Genomic DNA, 18,455 nt, shown 5'->3' on the forward strand with positions numbered 1-18,455 from the left:
GGATAAAGGTTCACTCCTGTTCAGTATATTCAATACATTTATTTTATGTAGAATGAAGGAAAGTTCGGAGAGTTCAACCCTTAAAGAGGAACTCCAGTGAAAATAATTTAATATAAAAAAGGTGCTTAATTTTTACAATAATTATGTATACATGATTTAGTCAGAGTTTGCTCATTGTAAAATCTTTCCTCTCCCAGATTCACATTCTGACATGTATTACATGGTGACATTGTTACTGTGGGCAGATTATGTAGCTGTTCTGGCTTTAACAGACAGCTATAAACAGCCATTTCCTGTGTGTGTCATTGTTACATTGTGGCAGTTTGCCCAGAGTACCGTACGGTACCAGAGCCTCTTGTGGGAGGGGTTTCAGCACAAAATCAGTCATACAGCGCCCCCTGATGGTCTGTTTGTGAAAATCATTATATTTTTCATGTAAAAGTGGGTATCAGCTACTGATTGGGATAAAGTTCAATTCTTGGTCGGAGTTTCTCTTTAAGTATTCTCCATTACAAGCAGGATTGGTTTTGAGAGGATTTTCCAATTAGTTGTGATACCATTTTAGTTTAATAAAAAAAAATACACAATGTATAGATTCCTCAAAAGGGCGACATGTAAGTGTGAAAGCTTGCTGACATCTAGGCAGCTACCTGTCTTGTGATGTTTTGTATCAGCTTGTCCATGGTAAAGCCAATGTAAGCATGTATAGTGAACATTTCCCGTAGTGTGTCCTCATAATGTGTAGGGTCCATATTCCCAACAAGGAGGTTCCTCACCATGTCCAAAAATGCAGGGTAGTATTCTTCTAACTCGACCTCACCTGAAGGGAAAAAAAAACAAAAAAAAAAAACAACATGTTACACACCATAAGTTCCTAAAATACTCCTGAAAATTAATCTTTTTTTGTCAGCTGTTGAAAAATATACAGGTAGCTATGCAAGTGCTTTTAAAGGGAACCCGAGGTGAGAGATATATGAAGGCCGACATATTTATTTCCTCCATCTCTGCCGTGGCAGTCATGTGACACAGGGGAGAGATGAAATTACAACTTATGATAAGACACAAATGAGGGGGAATTAAACAGGCTAAACTCTCTAAATACCTACAGGGTGCATTTATCTAGGTTTTCCTTCTGTCCTGTGCAAGAGTTCAGGTCCACTTTAAAACAATTCATGTTGCTTGGCTGTTCTGCTTATACTTTTAGCCAAAGTGCATGAAAAAGCATGAAGATCAGTTACTGACAAAAATCTGACAAGATTAGCTGCAAGCTTGCTTCAGGTGTGCGATTCAGACACTACTGACCAGAAAGAGCAGCAGAACCACACAGTGTTTTCATTTAAGTATGTTTTAGGGAGATAAGTAATTACATGATTTATGACTTCAGACATTAATCCTGTTAGCTTAAAAGATATTGGAACACACAGCTATATACATGTAACAACCTCTTACCCCATTTAGATGTTCTGTTTCTTTTAAAGGTTACGAGAGCCCCCTTCTTTCATACCTAAGGCCCCTCCGGCAGCCTCTTCTCCGGGTCGCCGGAGTTGGGCATCACAGTGCCTGCACCGGCCCGGCTGCGCATGTCCTACAGCACACGACCGTGGCAGGGAGCACTCTGCGCATGATGTCACGCATATGCTCAGAGTGCTCCTGGTTGCGAGCCCAAATTTGGATGCGCACAGCCGGACCAGTGATGCCCAACTCTGTCAACTCGGAAGATGCTGCCAGAGGGACTTTATGCATGAAAGGAGGGGGCAGAGCAGTGGGCTTCAGTAAAGCTCCCCATACATGCTGGTCATTAAGATGCCTTAAAAGGATACCAGAGTCAAAAAGGGGCTCTGGTATACTTTAAAGGACATCCGAGGTGAAAATAAACTGATGAGAAAAACAATTGTGTCTATCCTCCTAAAAATGACTCCCCCCCCCCCCCCCCCCCCCTATTTTTTTTTTTAGATATCCCACAGTTGTATTTCATATTTGAATCTTGTATTGTTTTAAGTTTTTACTGTTTCATTGTCTCTGCTCTATGACACCTTCATTGAAATGTCCCAGAGTTTAAATCTACGAATAATTGACCCGTTTTTAATCTCTTTCCTGCTCTCAGAAGCCATTTACTGACAGGAAAGTGTTTTAAGGCTGTAATTACTCATCAATGAGGGTTATGCTATAGTCTGACCCAGTCCCAACCCGGACAGAAACTGTCACATGCAAACCTAATGTTTAACTCTTTCAGGCAGAGAAAGGAAAAAAAAAAAAAAGGAACACAGCCTAGTTATTTGTATGCTTGGCGCTGTACATATATATGTGTAACGCAACATATCACCTCGGTTGTCCTTTAACCTCCCTAGCGGTACTGACAGATATAGCCGTCCATAAAATCATGCTGTGAACAGTATAAACGTGCATACACATCAATACTCTCCTGCACTGTATACTAGACCCTCGCTTGACACATTTTGGCAAGTTACAGGAAAAAAAGTTTTAAAAATACATGTTATCACTATTTGCACAGAAATCCTGGGGAAATTGAACACCAGGTAGGTTAAGGCATCTTAATGATGTATTTATGCTTGCAATCCAAAAAAAATAAATCAATCTATCCCCTTTTGATGTTGCATGTAAATAGCTGTCTGTTCCAACATATTGTAAGCAAACAGGATTGAAGTCTGATGAAGGCTGCACAGCCAAAAGCTTATTCATCTCATTCTTTTAATGCTGGAGACAGTGGCGTAGCTAGGGTGTTTGACACCCGGTGCAGATAATTCACCAACACCCCCCCCCCCCCCCCAAAAAAAGCAAAGCTTGCAGCGGCAAAAAAATGGGTGTGGACATGACATGGGTGGGGGTGACTGTAGGGCAGTGGGCTAATATAGGTAGCCAGAATAGTTGCCCCCAGCATAGGTTAGATAGGTAGGTGCCCCCAGTATAGGTTAGTTAGGTAGGTGCCTCTGATATAAGTAGCCAGTATAGTTGCCACCAGTATAGGCTAGGTAGGTAGGTAGGTAGGTGCCCCCAATACAGGTTACATAGGTAGGTGCCCCAGTAGAGATTACATAGGTAGCTGCCCCCAGTATAGGTTAGATTGGTATTTGCCTCCAGTGAAGGTTAGATAGGTAGCTGCCCCCAGTATAGGTTAGATAGGTAGGTGCCCCCCAGTATAGGTTAGATAGGTGCCCCCCAGTATAGGTTAGATAGGTAGCTGCTGCCCAGTATAGGTTAGATTAGGTAGGTGCCCCCCAGTATAGGTTAAATAGGTAGCTGCCCCCAGTATAGGTTAGATAGGTAGCTGCTGCCCAGTACAGGTTAGATTAGGTAGGTGCCCCCCATTATAAATTAGATAGGTAGCTGCACCCAGTATAAGTTAGATTAGGTAGGTGCCCCCCAGTATAGGTTAGATTAGGTAGGTGCCCCCCAGTATAGGTTAGATAGGTAGGTGCCCCCCAGTATAGGTTAGATAGGTAGGTGCCCCCTAGTATAGGTTAGATAGGTAGGTGCCCCCCAGTATAGGTTAGATTAGGTAGGTGCCCCCCCCCCCCAGAATAGGATAGGTAGGTAGCTGCCCCCAGTATAGGTTAGATAGGTAGGTGCCCCCCAGTATAGGTTAGATTAGGTAGGTGCCCCCCCAGTATAGGATAGGTAGGTAGGTGCCCCCCCAGTATAGGATAGGTAGGTAGCTGCCCCCCAGTATAGGATAGGTAGGTGTCCCCCCTAATGGAGGGGAGAGCCGCAGCGAGGGCAGCCCGACCTCTCCCTCCCTCTCCCAGGGCTGCCCTCCATGCTCCCCCCTCCAGAATTCATAGAGCAATGCGCAGGGGAGCCGGTGTACTAAACGACTCACCTCCCTGCGTTCCCATCGACGCTCAGTCGCCGCTGGTCTTCTCCTCTCCGCATACGCTGTTACACACACTAGCAGTCGCCGCTGGTCTTCTCCTCTCCGCATACGCTGTTACACACACTGCTAGTGTGTGTAACAGCGTATGCGGAGAGGAGAAGACCAGCGGCGACTGAGCGTCGATGGGAACGCAGGGAGGCGAGTCGTTTAGTACACCGGCTCCCCTGCGCATTGCTCTATGAATTCTGGAGGGGGGAGCACGGAGGGCAGTCCTGGGAGAGGGAGGGAGAGGTCGGGCTGCCCTCCCCGTGGCTGCGGCTCTCCCCTCCATGCAGCGCACCCCCTCTAGTGCGGCTGGGGTCACCCCACCTGGTGCGGGTTGCACCCCCGTCACAACGCCAGTGGCTGGAGACCATGCTGGGTGTTAGGCAATGGGTAGTCTACGGTGCAGGGTAGGAGTCCATGCGGAGGCTGTGGTAACCAGTAACATGAAAGGTTCTACATTCAGCAACTTCAGCTAGTCCTTGTACTAATGTTGCACTAGTCATACTTTTGCACAATTTTGTTGTAGTTTAATGGAAGTCACTAGTAAATGTAATCTGACAGATGAAAGAGATAAGTGTAAGGCCATATTGTACATGTACTGTTGCAATGCCATATGATCTGTGCTTTTCAATATTTTAATATTTAGTATTCATACTAAAAGTTGAATACCTCTTTGGCACTCCTTGTGCAAGCTTCAAAATCACTTGCTTCCTCATCAACGCTCGATTCCCTGCCATTGTCCGCCGGCGGGAATCGAGCGGGCGCGGGTCGAGCGCCATGATCGGGCCAGCTGAATATTATCAGCTGGCCGATACACGGTACAGAAACGTACTGTGTATCCCCAGCAATAGAGTGACAAACAGCTCACAGTTCTCCACCAGGCTTTTAGGATAAAATTGATAATATCTATGGGGAAGGTAAAAAAAAAAAAAAATCTGGTACAGTACACAGGCAATTTCTGGTATTAAAAGGATAACTCTCCATTCACATATATACATAGCACTAACTCTTCCGCACAGAGCTAATACAGACATATGAAAGGGTCCTTTCCAAGGCATGGATCCAATGCACCAGACTGCCGCAGTACACAACAGTGCAGCGCAGCCAGCACAAAATGACTAACTGCCCTTATACAGTACAGTTATCTAGAAAGCCTCTTGAATGCTTCCCCAGATCGCGGGTACCTGCTCCCACCTCATGACCACATAGCAGCAACGAAAAGCTGGGACACGATTTTCAGTACCACCATTTCCTCTGCAGCCCTGAGGTGTCATAGGAGAGTATGCTCAGCACTCAAAATGTTGTGCTAGATGTAAACAGGTAACACGCGGAGCAGGAGCAGACATGGTAGAAGTAGGCCCTGGAGCAAAGGGGGCCATGCCTAGCCAATATATACTATGAAGTTAAGGGGTGGGATGAGGCAGGGGAGACACAGCAGCCATGTTTGCTGGTAGAGCTTCAACTAAAATCCGATGTATTCACACTTTTCAAGGCACAGGTCAGGTTTGTATGTACCAGGCACTCACCTAATTTAGGGAGAACATCAGGGTGTATTTACAGTACAGGTTCAAAGAAAAAAAAAAAAAAAAAAAAAGTGCAGCAGATGCTTTGAACCTTTGTGTATCAGCTGAAATGCATTTGGTGCTTTTGACTACAGACCCAGTTTTCTTTGCAATTGGCTTGATAAATCAGTACTTCTGCTATTAAGAAAAAAAAAACTCACTTCAACCTCTATCCGACTGTACGTGTTGCATCACAAAAAATAATCAACATATCTGTAGCGCAGCAGTGTCACTGAATGTTATTAGCATTGCAAGTGCCATGCATTCATGTATAATTCATGCCCACTTACATTGCATAGAAGAGGATTAAGGTTTCTATCCACTCATTGATTTACTCATTCAATTACTTGCAGATTTGATTCATCTGCCAGGAATATATTTTTTAATCAATTTTGACTAAAGATCGATTGAAAGTATCGATTGGACAGGATGGAAGATTTAAAACAATTGGAGGAGGTGCAAGAGCATTGGTAGATTGCTGGCCTATAGCTGTGCACTGCTTCAAACAGTGCAACTCTGCAGTTTGTTCGATTTTCAATACATCCCATACTGGAATCTATTGGAAATTGATGTGCGGTGTATGGAAAGAATAGATTCCTTCAGCATCAATTCTTTTCAGAAAGGAATCGATTGTTTTGAGACACGGGGTGGAAAGCTATATGTGTATGGCCAGCTTTACACACCGCTAGAATGTATTTAACAGATCTTAATCTTAAAAATCATAAAGCAGACCTCATACAAACAAATAGTATCATCATGCTTCAAGCAGTATCTGAATTATGTGACAACATATGAACACCAGAGGATTTGCAGCAAAAATACACTGAAAATAATGCTCACTGGGCTGTTTGAGTCGCAGCTCCATGGCAGGTCCATTCGATTTTTCTTTCCTGCCCTCACACAGTAGTTTTTCACGCTCCTTCTCAGTCCTATACTCGTGCAACTGGATCTGTGCCTGACGATAGATCCTCAGAAGCCGAGAGCACAGTGTGTGGTGCAGTCGGAGGAAGAAATACCAGTTATTATTTGCAAAGAACAAGCTGTACATTTCTTCTGTGGTCTTCGGTGGTGGTTCAGGAGGAGACCGTGTTGGGGTAGTGGGTTCTTGAGGCACTCCAGGATTTGCTGCTTTTCTCCTGCGCTCAGGAAGTTCTGTTACAGGAGGTTCTATGACTGTCTCTGCTGGAGTATCCTCTGTGTTGGGACCAAGTAAGGTCTGAAATGTGGAAGAGGTTGGAGAAAAAAACAACTCCGGAATAAACTGATGTAAGATCTGTCGGATGGTGTCTTTATCTTCCTTTTGAATGGCTGGTTGCCTTTTCACATAGTAGCTAACTAAAGATGCAGCATCTTCCAGAATCTGCCAGTCCTCATATGTATAAATAAGGTGCGGACTGCTAGATGTGTTCGGCCTACCATCTGGATGTTGTTCCTGGTGCTGTTATGCAAGAGAAAACAGTATGAAAGTTACGTGATGGAAAACATTTTTATCCAATTAACTAAAAAGTTTGATAAGAAGAGTGTACATAAACAAACAAATTTCATAGGGCTAAAGCCTCTACATTTGTGCCTGCAAAATGATTGTTCGTTATAGTTTTGTTAAGTTCTATGTCAGAAGCCAGTAACAATTCATTAAGGTTCAAATAAATTCAAAGTTGACCAAGGCAAATTCTAACAAAATTCACAATTGATTAGATACCACAATGCAAGAAAACTAGCGCCAAGGGAGAAAGTATACATTTTGTGTGGGGTTTTTGAAATACTATAAGTAGTGTATAAAAATGAATGACTTGGTAGTCAAGCTAAACAAACCTCACCTCATCATACACACTCTCAATTTCATTCAGTAGGCTCTTTGAGCGCAAAGCCTTGGTGTCATTCTGCTTAAAATTCACAGCTTGATGATCTAAGGATTTAAGGTATGCCCTCTCGTACTGCTCTCGCCAAGTCTTATTAAAGCCTTGCTGAGCTTCCCTCCACTCCTCCTCTTTTGCTTTCAATCTGCAAAACAAAAACAAAAAAAAATCATGAATATATTCTTGACAAAGACAGGTTATATGATTAAAGATCTTTCTAGCAGGTATTATTCTGATCATATCTAAATCAGAGAGGGAACTATTGTCGGCCCACACAAAGCAGATAAGATTTCCAATAAATTTCAACACAAAATCTATTTGACATTGTCCTAGTGCCGTCTACCTGGCTGTCCCCCTCCTCTGTCCCATAGCGAATGCTGAAAGCTCACCTGAACACTGGAGCGACTCATGACCTCCACCTGTGTCTGGTGTCCCCGCGAGCGCCTGTACCACATGGCACAGAAGCTTGCAGTGATACCGGAGGCGAGAAATCACACCAGCAGACAGGTGGGCCTTTAAAACTCCCCAAAGACGCCGGGGGACACGGCATACACTTGGGGGTACAAGCCGGGGATCCATCTGTCTTCAGCAAACTGAAAGCTGTCATCACCATGCACCCAAACAAACCCTTGTGACGAGATTTTCCAGCATGTCCATTCGATCTTTTTGAAAGATTTCGGTAAGAAAACGATCCAAAGATAGATCAGTTGGCCAAAATTATTTGTGCCTTACTCTGAGTATCACTTGCCTTTTTAGCACAACAGGTACAGCAGTAACTGGATTTTTCTTGAGGCTTTCTATGATATCCGGAGCTTTGTCCCCATAAATGCGATAGATAGCACGCCGTTGGATAACCTCGGACGTGCCACCTAAGCAGTCATCCAGCCGAAATTTTTCCTGATCATCTGCAGACATGCGAGAAAGTTTCTTTTGCACACTCTCCAGAACACGAATTGTTGCCAAATTTGTTTCCAACACAACGTCCAGCTGAAGAAGCAGAAAATGTAGACGTTAAATTACTTTGGACTTCTGGAAGTAAACATACAGGTTAGTAAACCTGGAATAATTCCAAAGCAAAGGTTTGACTTCTTATAACAGGAGGAATTTGCAATAATTCAAGTTGGAGTGGGCATATGACCTCTCACCCGAAACAATGCCAAATATGCAAATTATCCCTTGTTGTTCTGGAGGTGTGGCTAGCTTACAGGGACAACAAGGGATAATTTGCATATTAGGCAGTGATGCATCGTGGGAGACAGAGGCTCACACCAACCTGAATTATTGCAAATGCCTTCTGTTTAAAGACGGCAAACTTTTGTTTTGCGTAACATTTTCGTAAGAGGGCTTTTTGGTCCTTTGTAGCCCCTTACACACTCCTAGGAGTTCTGGTTCACCATGAGTTTGCAGGGTAGTATGTAACTTTCGAATAATTACAGGATTCATCCCACCCATACTGGCTGCTGGTAAAAATACGCCCATGTATAACACTGGTGGATCTCGGCCTTTTGGCTAAGATCAAGTGTAGTATCTGTTCTTGAGGTTTTGGGGGGGACCTGGAAGGATGGCACTGTGGCAGGGTGTCCCTTCTGGTCGTAATTCCCCAGAGGCTGATGGAATGGATCGACCATAATCAAAGCTGAAGGGCTGAGGGCTTTGCTTAGGCATATTGCCCCTGAAAGTGGCGCTCCAGGTGTACCTGAAAAAAAGTGTGGCAGATCCCAAGCTGAAGTACGGTGCTTTGGTCTGTACTGCCCATATGCATAGCCGACTAACGCAGCTCCCCGGCCTTTTGGCTAGGGAGAGTGCGGAATTTTTATAACTCCGGCCGCAATGTCGGGGCCAGCTTGCTGGCACCGGGGACTTGTCCCCTGGGGACCTTGGTTCCCACCCGGGCTCCCTCTCAGGGGAGCCAGCCGGACCAAGTGGATGGCCACATGGCCCAGGCCCTTTGGGCAACCACTGGGCAGTTTGGGGTCCTCTTATCCTTCGGGTGTTGGAGCACCCAGTAGCCCCCTGCGCCGAAGGCAAAGGGGGAAGGTTCCCGACGGGGAACACCAGAAGGGCCCTGCTGCATTGTGGGGCCCGTGGCTGCTCATGCACGTTTTGTGGGGGTGTTTACGCACTCCCACTTTTTCCGTGCATGGGCATAAAGGCCTTGCTTACCCCGGGACTCCTGTTGCATGCAACAGGAGCCAAGAAAGCTAAAAAAAAAAACAAAAACAAACCGGTGGATCTCCACTACTGCTCTCACTTCAGGATGGTGAAAGTGTATAAATGCAGCCCTCTGAAATCATCCTACAGTGTCTGCACCAATGCAGAGACTGAAGCAGTGAGATAACTCAGGGCCCAAGGCTAGGATTGTGAAAACATCTTAGCCCTGGAAGTTCCTATTAAAAGGAAGTGGAATGAGAGTGGTATTTGTAAAAGCAGCCAGCATATATAAGTGAAGTCTGCCATTTTTTCAGTTACAGCTTTGCAGCAAAGCCTTTAGCGGTCACCTCACAAAAAGACCGCCCCCCCACCCCAAAAAAAGTAAAAATCAAGTAAATTCTACGTTAAAATTTGGGCCCAACTTAGGTCTGCCTGACCAAAAAAATAATGTTCAGCAGTTAAAAAGTTCATGATGCACTTTAGATTTGTTGTATTTGCACACGGGAGTGAGAAATCCTTCTTAAAGGGAACCTGAAGCAAGTAAAACTATTTAAAACAAACACATGACGTAGCTGCAAATGAATATTACATACTAACCTCATCGTCAGTTCCTCTCAGAAGCTCACCATTTTCTTCTTACAGTGATCCCTTCCAGTTCTGACAATATTTTGTCAGAACTGAAATCTACCAGTTGCTGTCAGTTATACATCAGCAGCTGTCAGTCACAACTGAATGTGTAAGGTAATGTCCATGTTTCCTTATGGCTCAAGTGGGTGATATTACAGTTTAACAGTGTGCTGACCAGAAAGCTGTTGTGGGGTAATGGCCATTTTTAAAATGGAGGACAGAAAATTCCATTGATCACAGTGGACACATGGGACACAAAAGAGGAGAAAGAGATTAAGTAGACTACACAGAAGGTAAGTATGACCTGTGTCTTTAAAAGATGAAGTCTATTATCTACTCAGTATTTTTTTTTATTTTTTTTTGATCAACAAAAGTTTATTCTAATGTAGAATTTAATTAAGAAGATTGCAGACCAAGTAGGAGTGGGCACTGGTGCTTCACCCTTGTAGCAAGGATAACAAGGTCAAAGGGAGGTTCCACACACAGGCTGATTCAGTCAGATGTCTTTAAAGGAGTTATCAGGGAAAAGCTTGAAAATGAGCTTTACTCACCTGGGGCTTTCTCCAGCCTCTTGCAGCCAACTGTCCCACGCCAACTGCTCCGTTCTGCGCGCCATCCCGGTCTCCGTGCATGGTGCGGAGGCCGACCCCGAGGTAGTCCTCACTGCGCCTGCGCTAACCGCCGCTGTCACTCAAGCCCACTTTGTACGTGGCTTACTGCGCAAGGGGCTGGAGAAAGCCCCAGGTGAGTAAAGTTCATTTTCAAGATTTTCCCTGATAACTCATTTAACTTGTGTGATGGGACAATAAATTGCACAGTTCCTGAAAACAGCCTGTGTGCGGAACCTTCATTTGACCTGGATTATTCTAATGCAGAGGTTGTTACCATGTTACCACTTTGCCTCGTAACACTGAATGCCAAACATTTTTAAAAAATAGGTCTCCAAGTTCAATTATGCGAAGTTCCTTTTGAACCAATAGTGCGGCGCTCCTAGGTCTCTTTAATTGACAAACATTGTATGTGTAGGGCTTCTTTTTCAAAATGTTTATATTAAAGTTTTATTATATTACAGCACAACATATTGCAGGGTCATTGCATATCAAAAGAGTACCACCTGATAATCATTCAAATTAATAGGTGTAGGGCTTCTACTCTACAGTATTACTGCTTCATAGATCACTACTTCTATATATAGTTTGCTTTGAGGCTTTGCTGATGCCCTTTTTCAAAATGTTACTCCTAAGCTGCCATAAAGATTAGATCAACCATTGGAGGTACTCTGATCTCCCTCTGGACTGATGGATAGCACAGCCAAGATGGGGATTTGAGGGATAATCTATTCTGTTATAGTATTAACTAGTGATCTTAGCCCGTTTAAAAACGGGCTAGGTTCGTCACCGCTGCTAGCGTGCGTGTGCGCACCCGCACATCCCTGGCTGTCCTGCTCCCTGTCCAAAAGGTGTCCCTGCAGCACATACACAGTAGCGCAAACGCAGGAACCCACACGGACACGGGACGCAGAGACACAAGGGTTTTATTAGAGGGTAAGGCAAAATAAATTTAACCAAAAAATATGAATACATGAAAAGAAGTGGAAATATGCACATTTAATAAAAGTGCACAATGGAAAGGGGGCAGGAAATAGCCGATAGTAGAATATCAGTAAAATTATAGATGTTCTGCTAATTCATAGAGTAAAATAGCGGCAATAGTTACTGATATTTTACTATGACCTAACTTTACACTCGCAAAAAGCCCTCCCTCTACCAATGCCTACTCCCAAGAACCCCCTGGTAATGCCTACTCCCAAGAACCCCCTGGTAATGCCTTCACCCAAGACCCACCTGGTGTTGCCCAACACCAAGACCCCCTGGTCATGACCAACCTTAAAGAACAAGTGACACCCATGCTAACCTAGAACAAAAAAAATAAATAAATAAAAAACACACACAACTTCTACTTACATAACAGATGTATTGTGCTATCCACGTAATGATTCCCATGAATTTTATAAAGGAAAGGCAGAAAATCCTATTCTAGGCAGTGGCCATCTTGCCAAGCTAATGCTGACATCATATCCTCCCTGACTCTTGCCCTCCTCCCAGAGTCTTCAGACACTCCCACTGAGATGTATACTGACAACTGCACTGTTTTTTATTTACACTGAGTCACCTCAGCCTTGCTTGTAAACACAAGTAATCAGAGGGTGTTTCTGATAAGCAACTATGCAGGGAAATAAATGGAAGAGGAGGAATATATTATAGATAGAAAGAACTCCCAGCATTCAACTCTTTGGCACTGTTTGGCACCAGGGCCAGTGCTCCTAAAGTATGTGATAACTACAAACCATAACAGCAGAAAAAGTTTTGCAAGTTTTGAATGCAGGATTAGCAGGTTTATCACTTAATACGCTCAGACCAGTTGCTGTTGAAATTTGATTTTTTATGGTGACAATACCGCTTTAAGAACCCCTGGTGGTGCCCAACCTTAAATCCACCCCTTGCCCAATACTAAGGACACCACCGACAACGCCTACCACTAAAGACCTCCCACTGATGTCTAATCTTATCTGCTGATGTCCTGGTGGAAAGGACGCCCTATTCAACTGTACCATGGGAATATCTAGCTCACCTCAAATCTCTCGTCTTCACAACGGTGAAGCTGCTCCTCATATGGAGTCTTCTTAGAACTGACAAAAGTAGAGTCTTCAGACCATGCAGGAAAAGACACCCAGGTGTCATTTAATACCTAAACCAAATGAAAAAGTAAGTAATAGAAGTACATAGATAGATCTGGGATAATTGAAAAAGAATACTTAGCTAAAATCAAAAAGATTTTCAATGCAAAAAAAGTGCTAGCTCTACAGTGCAATGTATACTGCTGGTTTCCAAACACAGGTTCAAAGAAAACTAGAGCAATATCGGCTTTGAGCTGATAAAAAATTTCACATCTGCGCCAGTTCTTCCTGCAATGACAGACTGGAATATAGGTGCAGGTCAGGCATAATTTTCAGTTTAGGGTGTGCAGTTTAGGGTTATGCTTAAAGCACTAGTTTAGTCTTCCATTGTTTGATGCATATTAAAATATACATTCATTAGCAGTGCAAAGTTGTGTGCATTACAAATTACCCAGCACCATAAAAATGTATTGATAGTAGGAGAATGGAGTTGCTATCCCAGCACAGAGCTGATCTCCTGACTCAGTCCACCTCAACTGCTACTAGCAGAGATTAGGGCTGTGTTAACATTGTGTGTTGCAGTTTACACACTGTGTGTTGCATTAAATGTAAAAGGGCCCTTAACCTAATATTTTCTCACAACCTATTACATGCAATTACTGCAAGCAAAAAATTCTATTCTTTGAAAGTTGCCCGTGTCTACCATTCTCTCTGTCTGGCCACTCTGGGGTCGATATTCCTTTTGGTGCGGATTCTGGGAGGTTGATACAGTCCAAAGGACCATACACATCTTAATCTTTGCAACTGTTGTATTAGAAACTTCAAGGTGCTTGGTGATGGCCAGATAGACTTTTCCTTTAAAGAGACTCTGTAACAAATTTCATCCTGTTTTCTACCATCCTACAAGTTCCTAAACCTATTGTAATGTGCTCTGGCTTACTGCAGCACTTTCTACTATCACCGTCTCTGTAACAAATCAATGTATCTTTCCCCTGTCAGACTTGTCGCCCTGTGTCTGGAAGGCTGCCAACTCTTCCGTGCTGATCTGTTATGCACACCCCTCTCCAGGCCCCTCTATGCACACTCGAGTGTGTGTGTTATTTACATAAGCCAGCAGCGTCTCTGCTCTCTTATCAGTGACAGAAGAGAGCTGGATAAAAATCCTACTCTGTTAGGCTGTGAAAGGAGCTGGGCTGTCACATGCTGAGGAATTACAGACACAGGCAGAGCTGTCTGCAGGAAGCCTGTCACTATTCAGTGGATGAGAGCTGCAGGGGGAAAGAAACACACAAATGATCTCTTGAGATTCAAATTGAAGGCTGTATACAGCCTGCTTGTGTATGGATGTATTTTCTATGTGTGGACATACTGTACATCAACCTACTTCCTGTTATGGTGGCCATTTTGATTGTTTATAAACAAACTTTTTAAAACTGTTTTTCACTACTTTTAATGCGGCGGGGAGTGGCGATATTGTGACAGAGGGGAATAGGAGATGTCCCCTAACACACTGGTATGTTTACTTTTGTGCGATTTTAACAATACAGAAACTCTTTAAAGCGGACCTGAACTCAGAACTCCTCTCTGCTCTAAAAGATACGCAACAGCATAATAACCTTTACAGAAAAACATTTTTGTTACAGCTGATACAAATCCTGCAGTAAATCTGCAGTTTGTCTACTTCCTTCTTTCATGGAAGCAGGCATATTGTTGACATCCTGTGTTTACCAATTAGCTTCTCTGCCGTGCAAGTCAGCTGACACAGGTGAGAGATAAAATTACAACTTGTGATTAGACACAGATGAGAGGGGATTAGACAGGCGAAACGCTCCAAATACATACACGGTGCATTTCTCTAGGTTTTCCTTCTGTCCTGTGCAAGAGTTCGGGTCCACTTTAAAATGCTTGTCTGCAGTGCATTTAAATAACCTAGATAGCTAAATGCATGATTTGAGACGTGGGGTGTTAAAATAAACAAAACCGCTGATTTAAAAAATAACTAATTCAATGAATTGTGATGCCTTCTGGAGTTACAAGCAAATATGTCCAAGCCATTTAAAATTATGTAGATCAAAACACTATATTTTGCACACTTGCGTTGCTGTACTTGAGGACAAAACAAATGGCACTGTCATTTACTACTTGCTCTAGGAACTTTAGTTTCAAAAAGGTTTTATTTAAGTTACTGTAAACTACATATCTATAAGCATACATACACACTAACCATATGTTCCAATTGTAAAAATATTGACGCCTGGACACCATGTTATGGTTTCGTTCTATTAACATCACATAATTTGGGCAGCACCAGTTCAAGCAAGTATAGCTCATAACAAGGTAACTAATAAATAGACATCTGTGTGTGCAGAAAAGGACTCTGAACAGGCTAATCTATACAACAACAAAGATGAATCCTGAGGGACCGCACCACACAACCAATTGAATATAAATGAGCTTTATTGTACTAATATCATACAAGGAATGATAAAAACAGTTAAAACAATGAACACCAGGTAGACACAATTGATAAAGCCAAATGGCTATAAATATGAAAAATAATAAATGCTGGAATGCATAAATCAATACTGCCCAACCCTTCACTCACAGCCAAAATAATTCATTGAGTAGCAAACCTAGATGAGAAAGTGCCATGTGGTAGAAGCCGCTTTATGCGGCGAATCACGAAGGCACATTCCAGGCAGACGCAGCCCTTCCTCCATCCAGTTCCTTTAACTTTGGTGAGTCTCTTCCCCGATGCACCCTGTCTTTTCGTGGTTCTTGGAACTCTCACTTTCTATGGTTGATACACTTTTTCCTGTGTACACTCTGCACACATTGCATCCCTTTTCTATGGGACCCATATTTTATCACGCTTCATGTTAGCTCTTCTCATGCACTTATGCACTTTGGAGTGTTGGATCCTTATCGATCCCTTTAGCGATCTTGCACTTGAGCACATGGCACTTTCTCATCTAGGTTTGCTACTCAATGAATTATTTTGGCTGTGAGTGAAGGGTTGGGCAGTATTGATTTATGCATTTCAGCATTTATTATTTTTCATATTTATAGCCATTTGGCTTTATCAATTGTGTCTACCTGGTGTTCATTGTTTTAACTGTTTTTATCATTCCTTGTGTGATATTAGTACAATAAAGCTCATTATTTATATTCAATTGGTTGTGTGGTGCGGTCCCTCAGGATTCATCTTTGTTGTTGTATGGTTTCGTTATATATCCTATTGTTATACATCTCTATATTTTTGCTCTAGAAATTTTTAATGCATTTACCTCTTTGCAGACAGCAGTTCTTCCACTACACTTTGGCTGCTGATAAGTCTTAGGGAGAGCTCTGTAGCTGGAACCAATGCGTTTACAAGAGGCATAATCAATTTCCCGACCAATACCTTCATTAGAACGGTCACCGGTTACCGGTGAGGTAAAAGAAAGTTCTTTAACACCTAAGAAAGACTTAAACTGGGCAAAGAGCTCTGGGAACTTCCTGCAAAAAGAAATAAATATGGATTTACAAAGATGACCAATTATAGCACGATAACATGTTTTCCACTAAGTTTTACTTTTTTGGGGCGAACTAAAGGCGCGCATCCATATCTAGTGAACTTCAATAAACACAATATGGTAACACAATAGATTTTTTTTTCAACAGTCAGTTTGGTAACTGGTAAAATTCTTCTTACAATTAGTGTACATCTACATTAGAGTGTAGTGGGAAGGGCTATCGAGATGGTGGGGGTTGTATATCCACTGCACATGTTACGCTTACAAGGGGCACCAGAGGTTGCACTTTCCACTGCATTGAACGGTGGACACCGTGATATAGGATAGGAAGCCATTGTTTTGGCCCCCCCCCCCCCATTTTTTTTTTATATTCTAGTATAAATAGAACATACTTCTTTATTTAAAAAAAAAACAAAAGAAAAGAAAACATAGGTGGTAATGTAAAATATTTGGTGACAAACAAATAGTAACTTATGGGAACATATAGTAACTTATGGACAACTGTGCAAAATTGCTTAACTTTTTAGGTGAGAAGCAATTGTCATAGTTGACCTTGCTTGTGTGTAACTTACCCTAGAAAAGGTGTGACCAGTTGAAGAAGCTCTGAACCAGATACCAGCTCCTGATTAAAAAGTGCAATACATCTTAAAAAATTCTCATAAACTTCTTGACTCTTCAGTACTCTGCGAACCTTAAAATATACATATGATTAGAAAGGCAGAAAACATAACTGGTTAAACTTAAAGAGACTCTGTAACCCATTTTTCAGCCTTAGTTCTTCTATCCTATAAGTTCCTATGCCTGTTCTAATGTGTTCTGGCTTACTGCAGCCTTTCCTAATTGCACTGTCTCTGTAATAAATCTTATCTCCTTTCCTCTGTCGTGTCTGTCGGGCTAAGGCTTGAATGTGTGGAATGTGCTTGTGATTGGATAGAAGCGATACACACCCTCTGCAGGCCCCCTGCACACTCTGTATGACTCACACACTGTTTATGTGAGCCTATTACAAGCTGGTTAGTTTGTTTGTAAACACTGCCTAAAACTGTTAATTACAAGCCAGGATTGCAGCAGAGAGTGGCAGAAACAGCACAGCAAGAGAAAATAAGGAATAGAATGGTATGCTTTTTAGTGTAAGAATATTAGAGTACAGATTCTCTTTAACAGAATGTACAAATATCAAAAGTGTTCCTATGTATGCTGTAGAAAATTATGACATGATATCAAAGGAGATGGAAAGAAAAAGCAAGGAATTTAATTTTGTACAAATATTATTGGTCTCGTTTATGAAAAGGGACTAGAACATTCTTTGCTCCCCACCTGAGTAATAAAACAGATTCTCTTTTTTTATTTTAACAGGATTACACTTTTGATGCTTGAAAATACTGCAGTAACTCCTTTTAATTAGCCACTTGTACAGTGGCTTGCAAAAGTATTCAGCCCCCTTGAAGTTTTCCACATTTTGTCATATTACTGCCACAAACGAATCAATTTTATTGGAATTCCACGTGACAGACCAATACAAAGTGGTGTACACGTAAGAAGTGGAATGAAAATCATACATGATTCCAAAAATATTTTACAAATCAATAACTGCAAAGTGGTGTGTGCGTAATTATTCAGCCCCCTTTGGTCTGAGTGCAGTTGCCTATAGACATTGCCTGATGAGTGCTAATGACTAAATAGAGTGTGCCTGTGTGTAAACTAATGTCAGCACAAATACAGCTGCTCTGTGATGGTCTCAGAGGTTGTCTAAGAGAATATTGGGAGCAACAACACCATGAAGTCCAAAGAACACACCAGACAGGTCAGGGATAAAGTTGTTGAGAAATTTAAAGCAGGCTTAGGCTACAAAAAGATTTCCAAAGCCTTGAACATCCCACGGAGCACTGTTCAAGCGATCATTCAGAAATGGAAGGAGTATGGCACAACTGTAAACCTACCAAGACAAGGCCTTCCACCTAAACTCACAGGCCGAACAAGGAGAGCGCTGATCAGAAATGCAGTCAAGAGGCCCATGGGGACTCTGGACGAGCTGCAGAGATCTACAGTTCAGGTGGGGGAATCTGTCCATAGGACAACTATTAGTCGTGCACTACACAAAGTTGGCTTTTATGAAAGAGTAGCAAGAAGAAAGCCATTGTTAACAGAAAAGCATAAAAAGTACCGTTTGCAGTTTGCCACAAGCCATGT

At 42.6% G+C, this 18,455-nt stretch overlaps 1 protein-coding gene across 1 annotated transcript in view; it reads right to left on the reverse strand.

The window, feature by feature from the left end:
* The window catches only part of SIN3B (SIN3 transcription regulator family member B), a 72,378-nt gene that overhangs the window by 16,129 nt on the left and 37,794 nt on the right, over positions 1–18,455 (reverse strand). Inside the window, exons 10-16 of the mRNA XM_068234160.1 lie at positions 16,838–16,956; positions 16,038–16,248; positions 12,705–12,821; positions 8,044–8,282; positions 7,257–7,440; positions 6,280–6,877; positions 651–820 (exon numbers count right to left, since the gene is read on the reverse strand). Of these exons, the coding sequence (XP_068090261.1) occupies positions 651–820; positions 6,280–6,877; positions 7,257–7,440; positions 8,044–8,282; positions 12,705–12,821; positions 16,038–16,248; positions 16,838–16,956 (1,638 nt within the window). The remainder of the gene's footprint in view (positions 1–650; positions 821–6,279; positions 6,878–7,256; positions 7,441–8,043; positions 8,283–12,704; positions 12,822–16,037; positions 16,249–16,837; positions 16,957–18,455) is intronic.

This window comes from Hyperolius riggenbachi, chromosome 1 (genome assembly GCF_040937935.1).
Source record: "Hyperolius riggenbachi isolate aHypRig1 chromosome 1, aHypRig1.pri, whole genome shotgun sequence".
NCBI lineage: Eukaryota > Metazoa > Chordata > Amphibia > Anura > Hyperoliidae > Hyperolius > Hyperolius riggenbachi.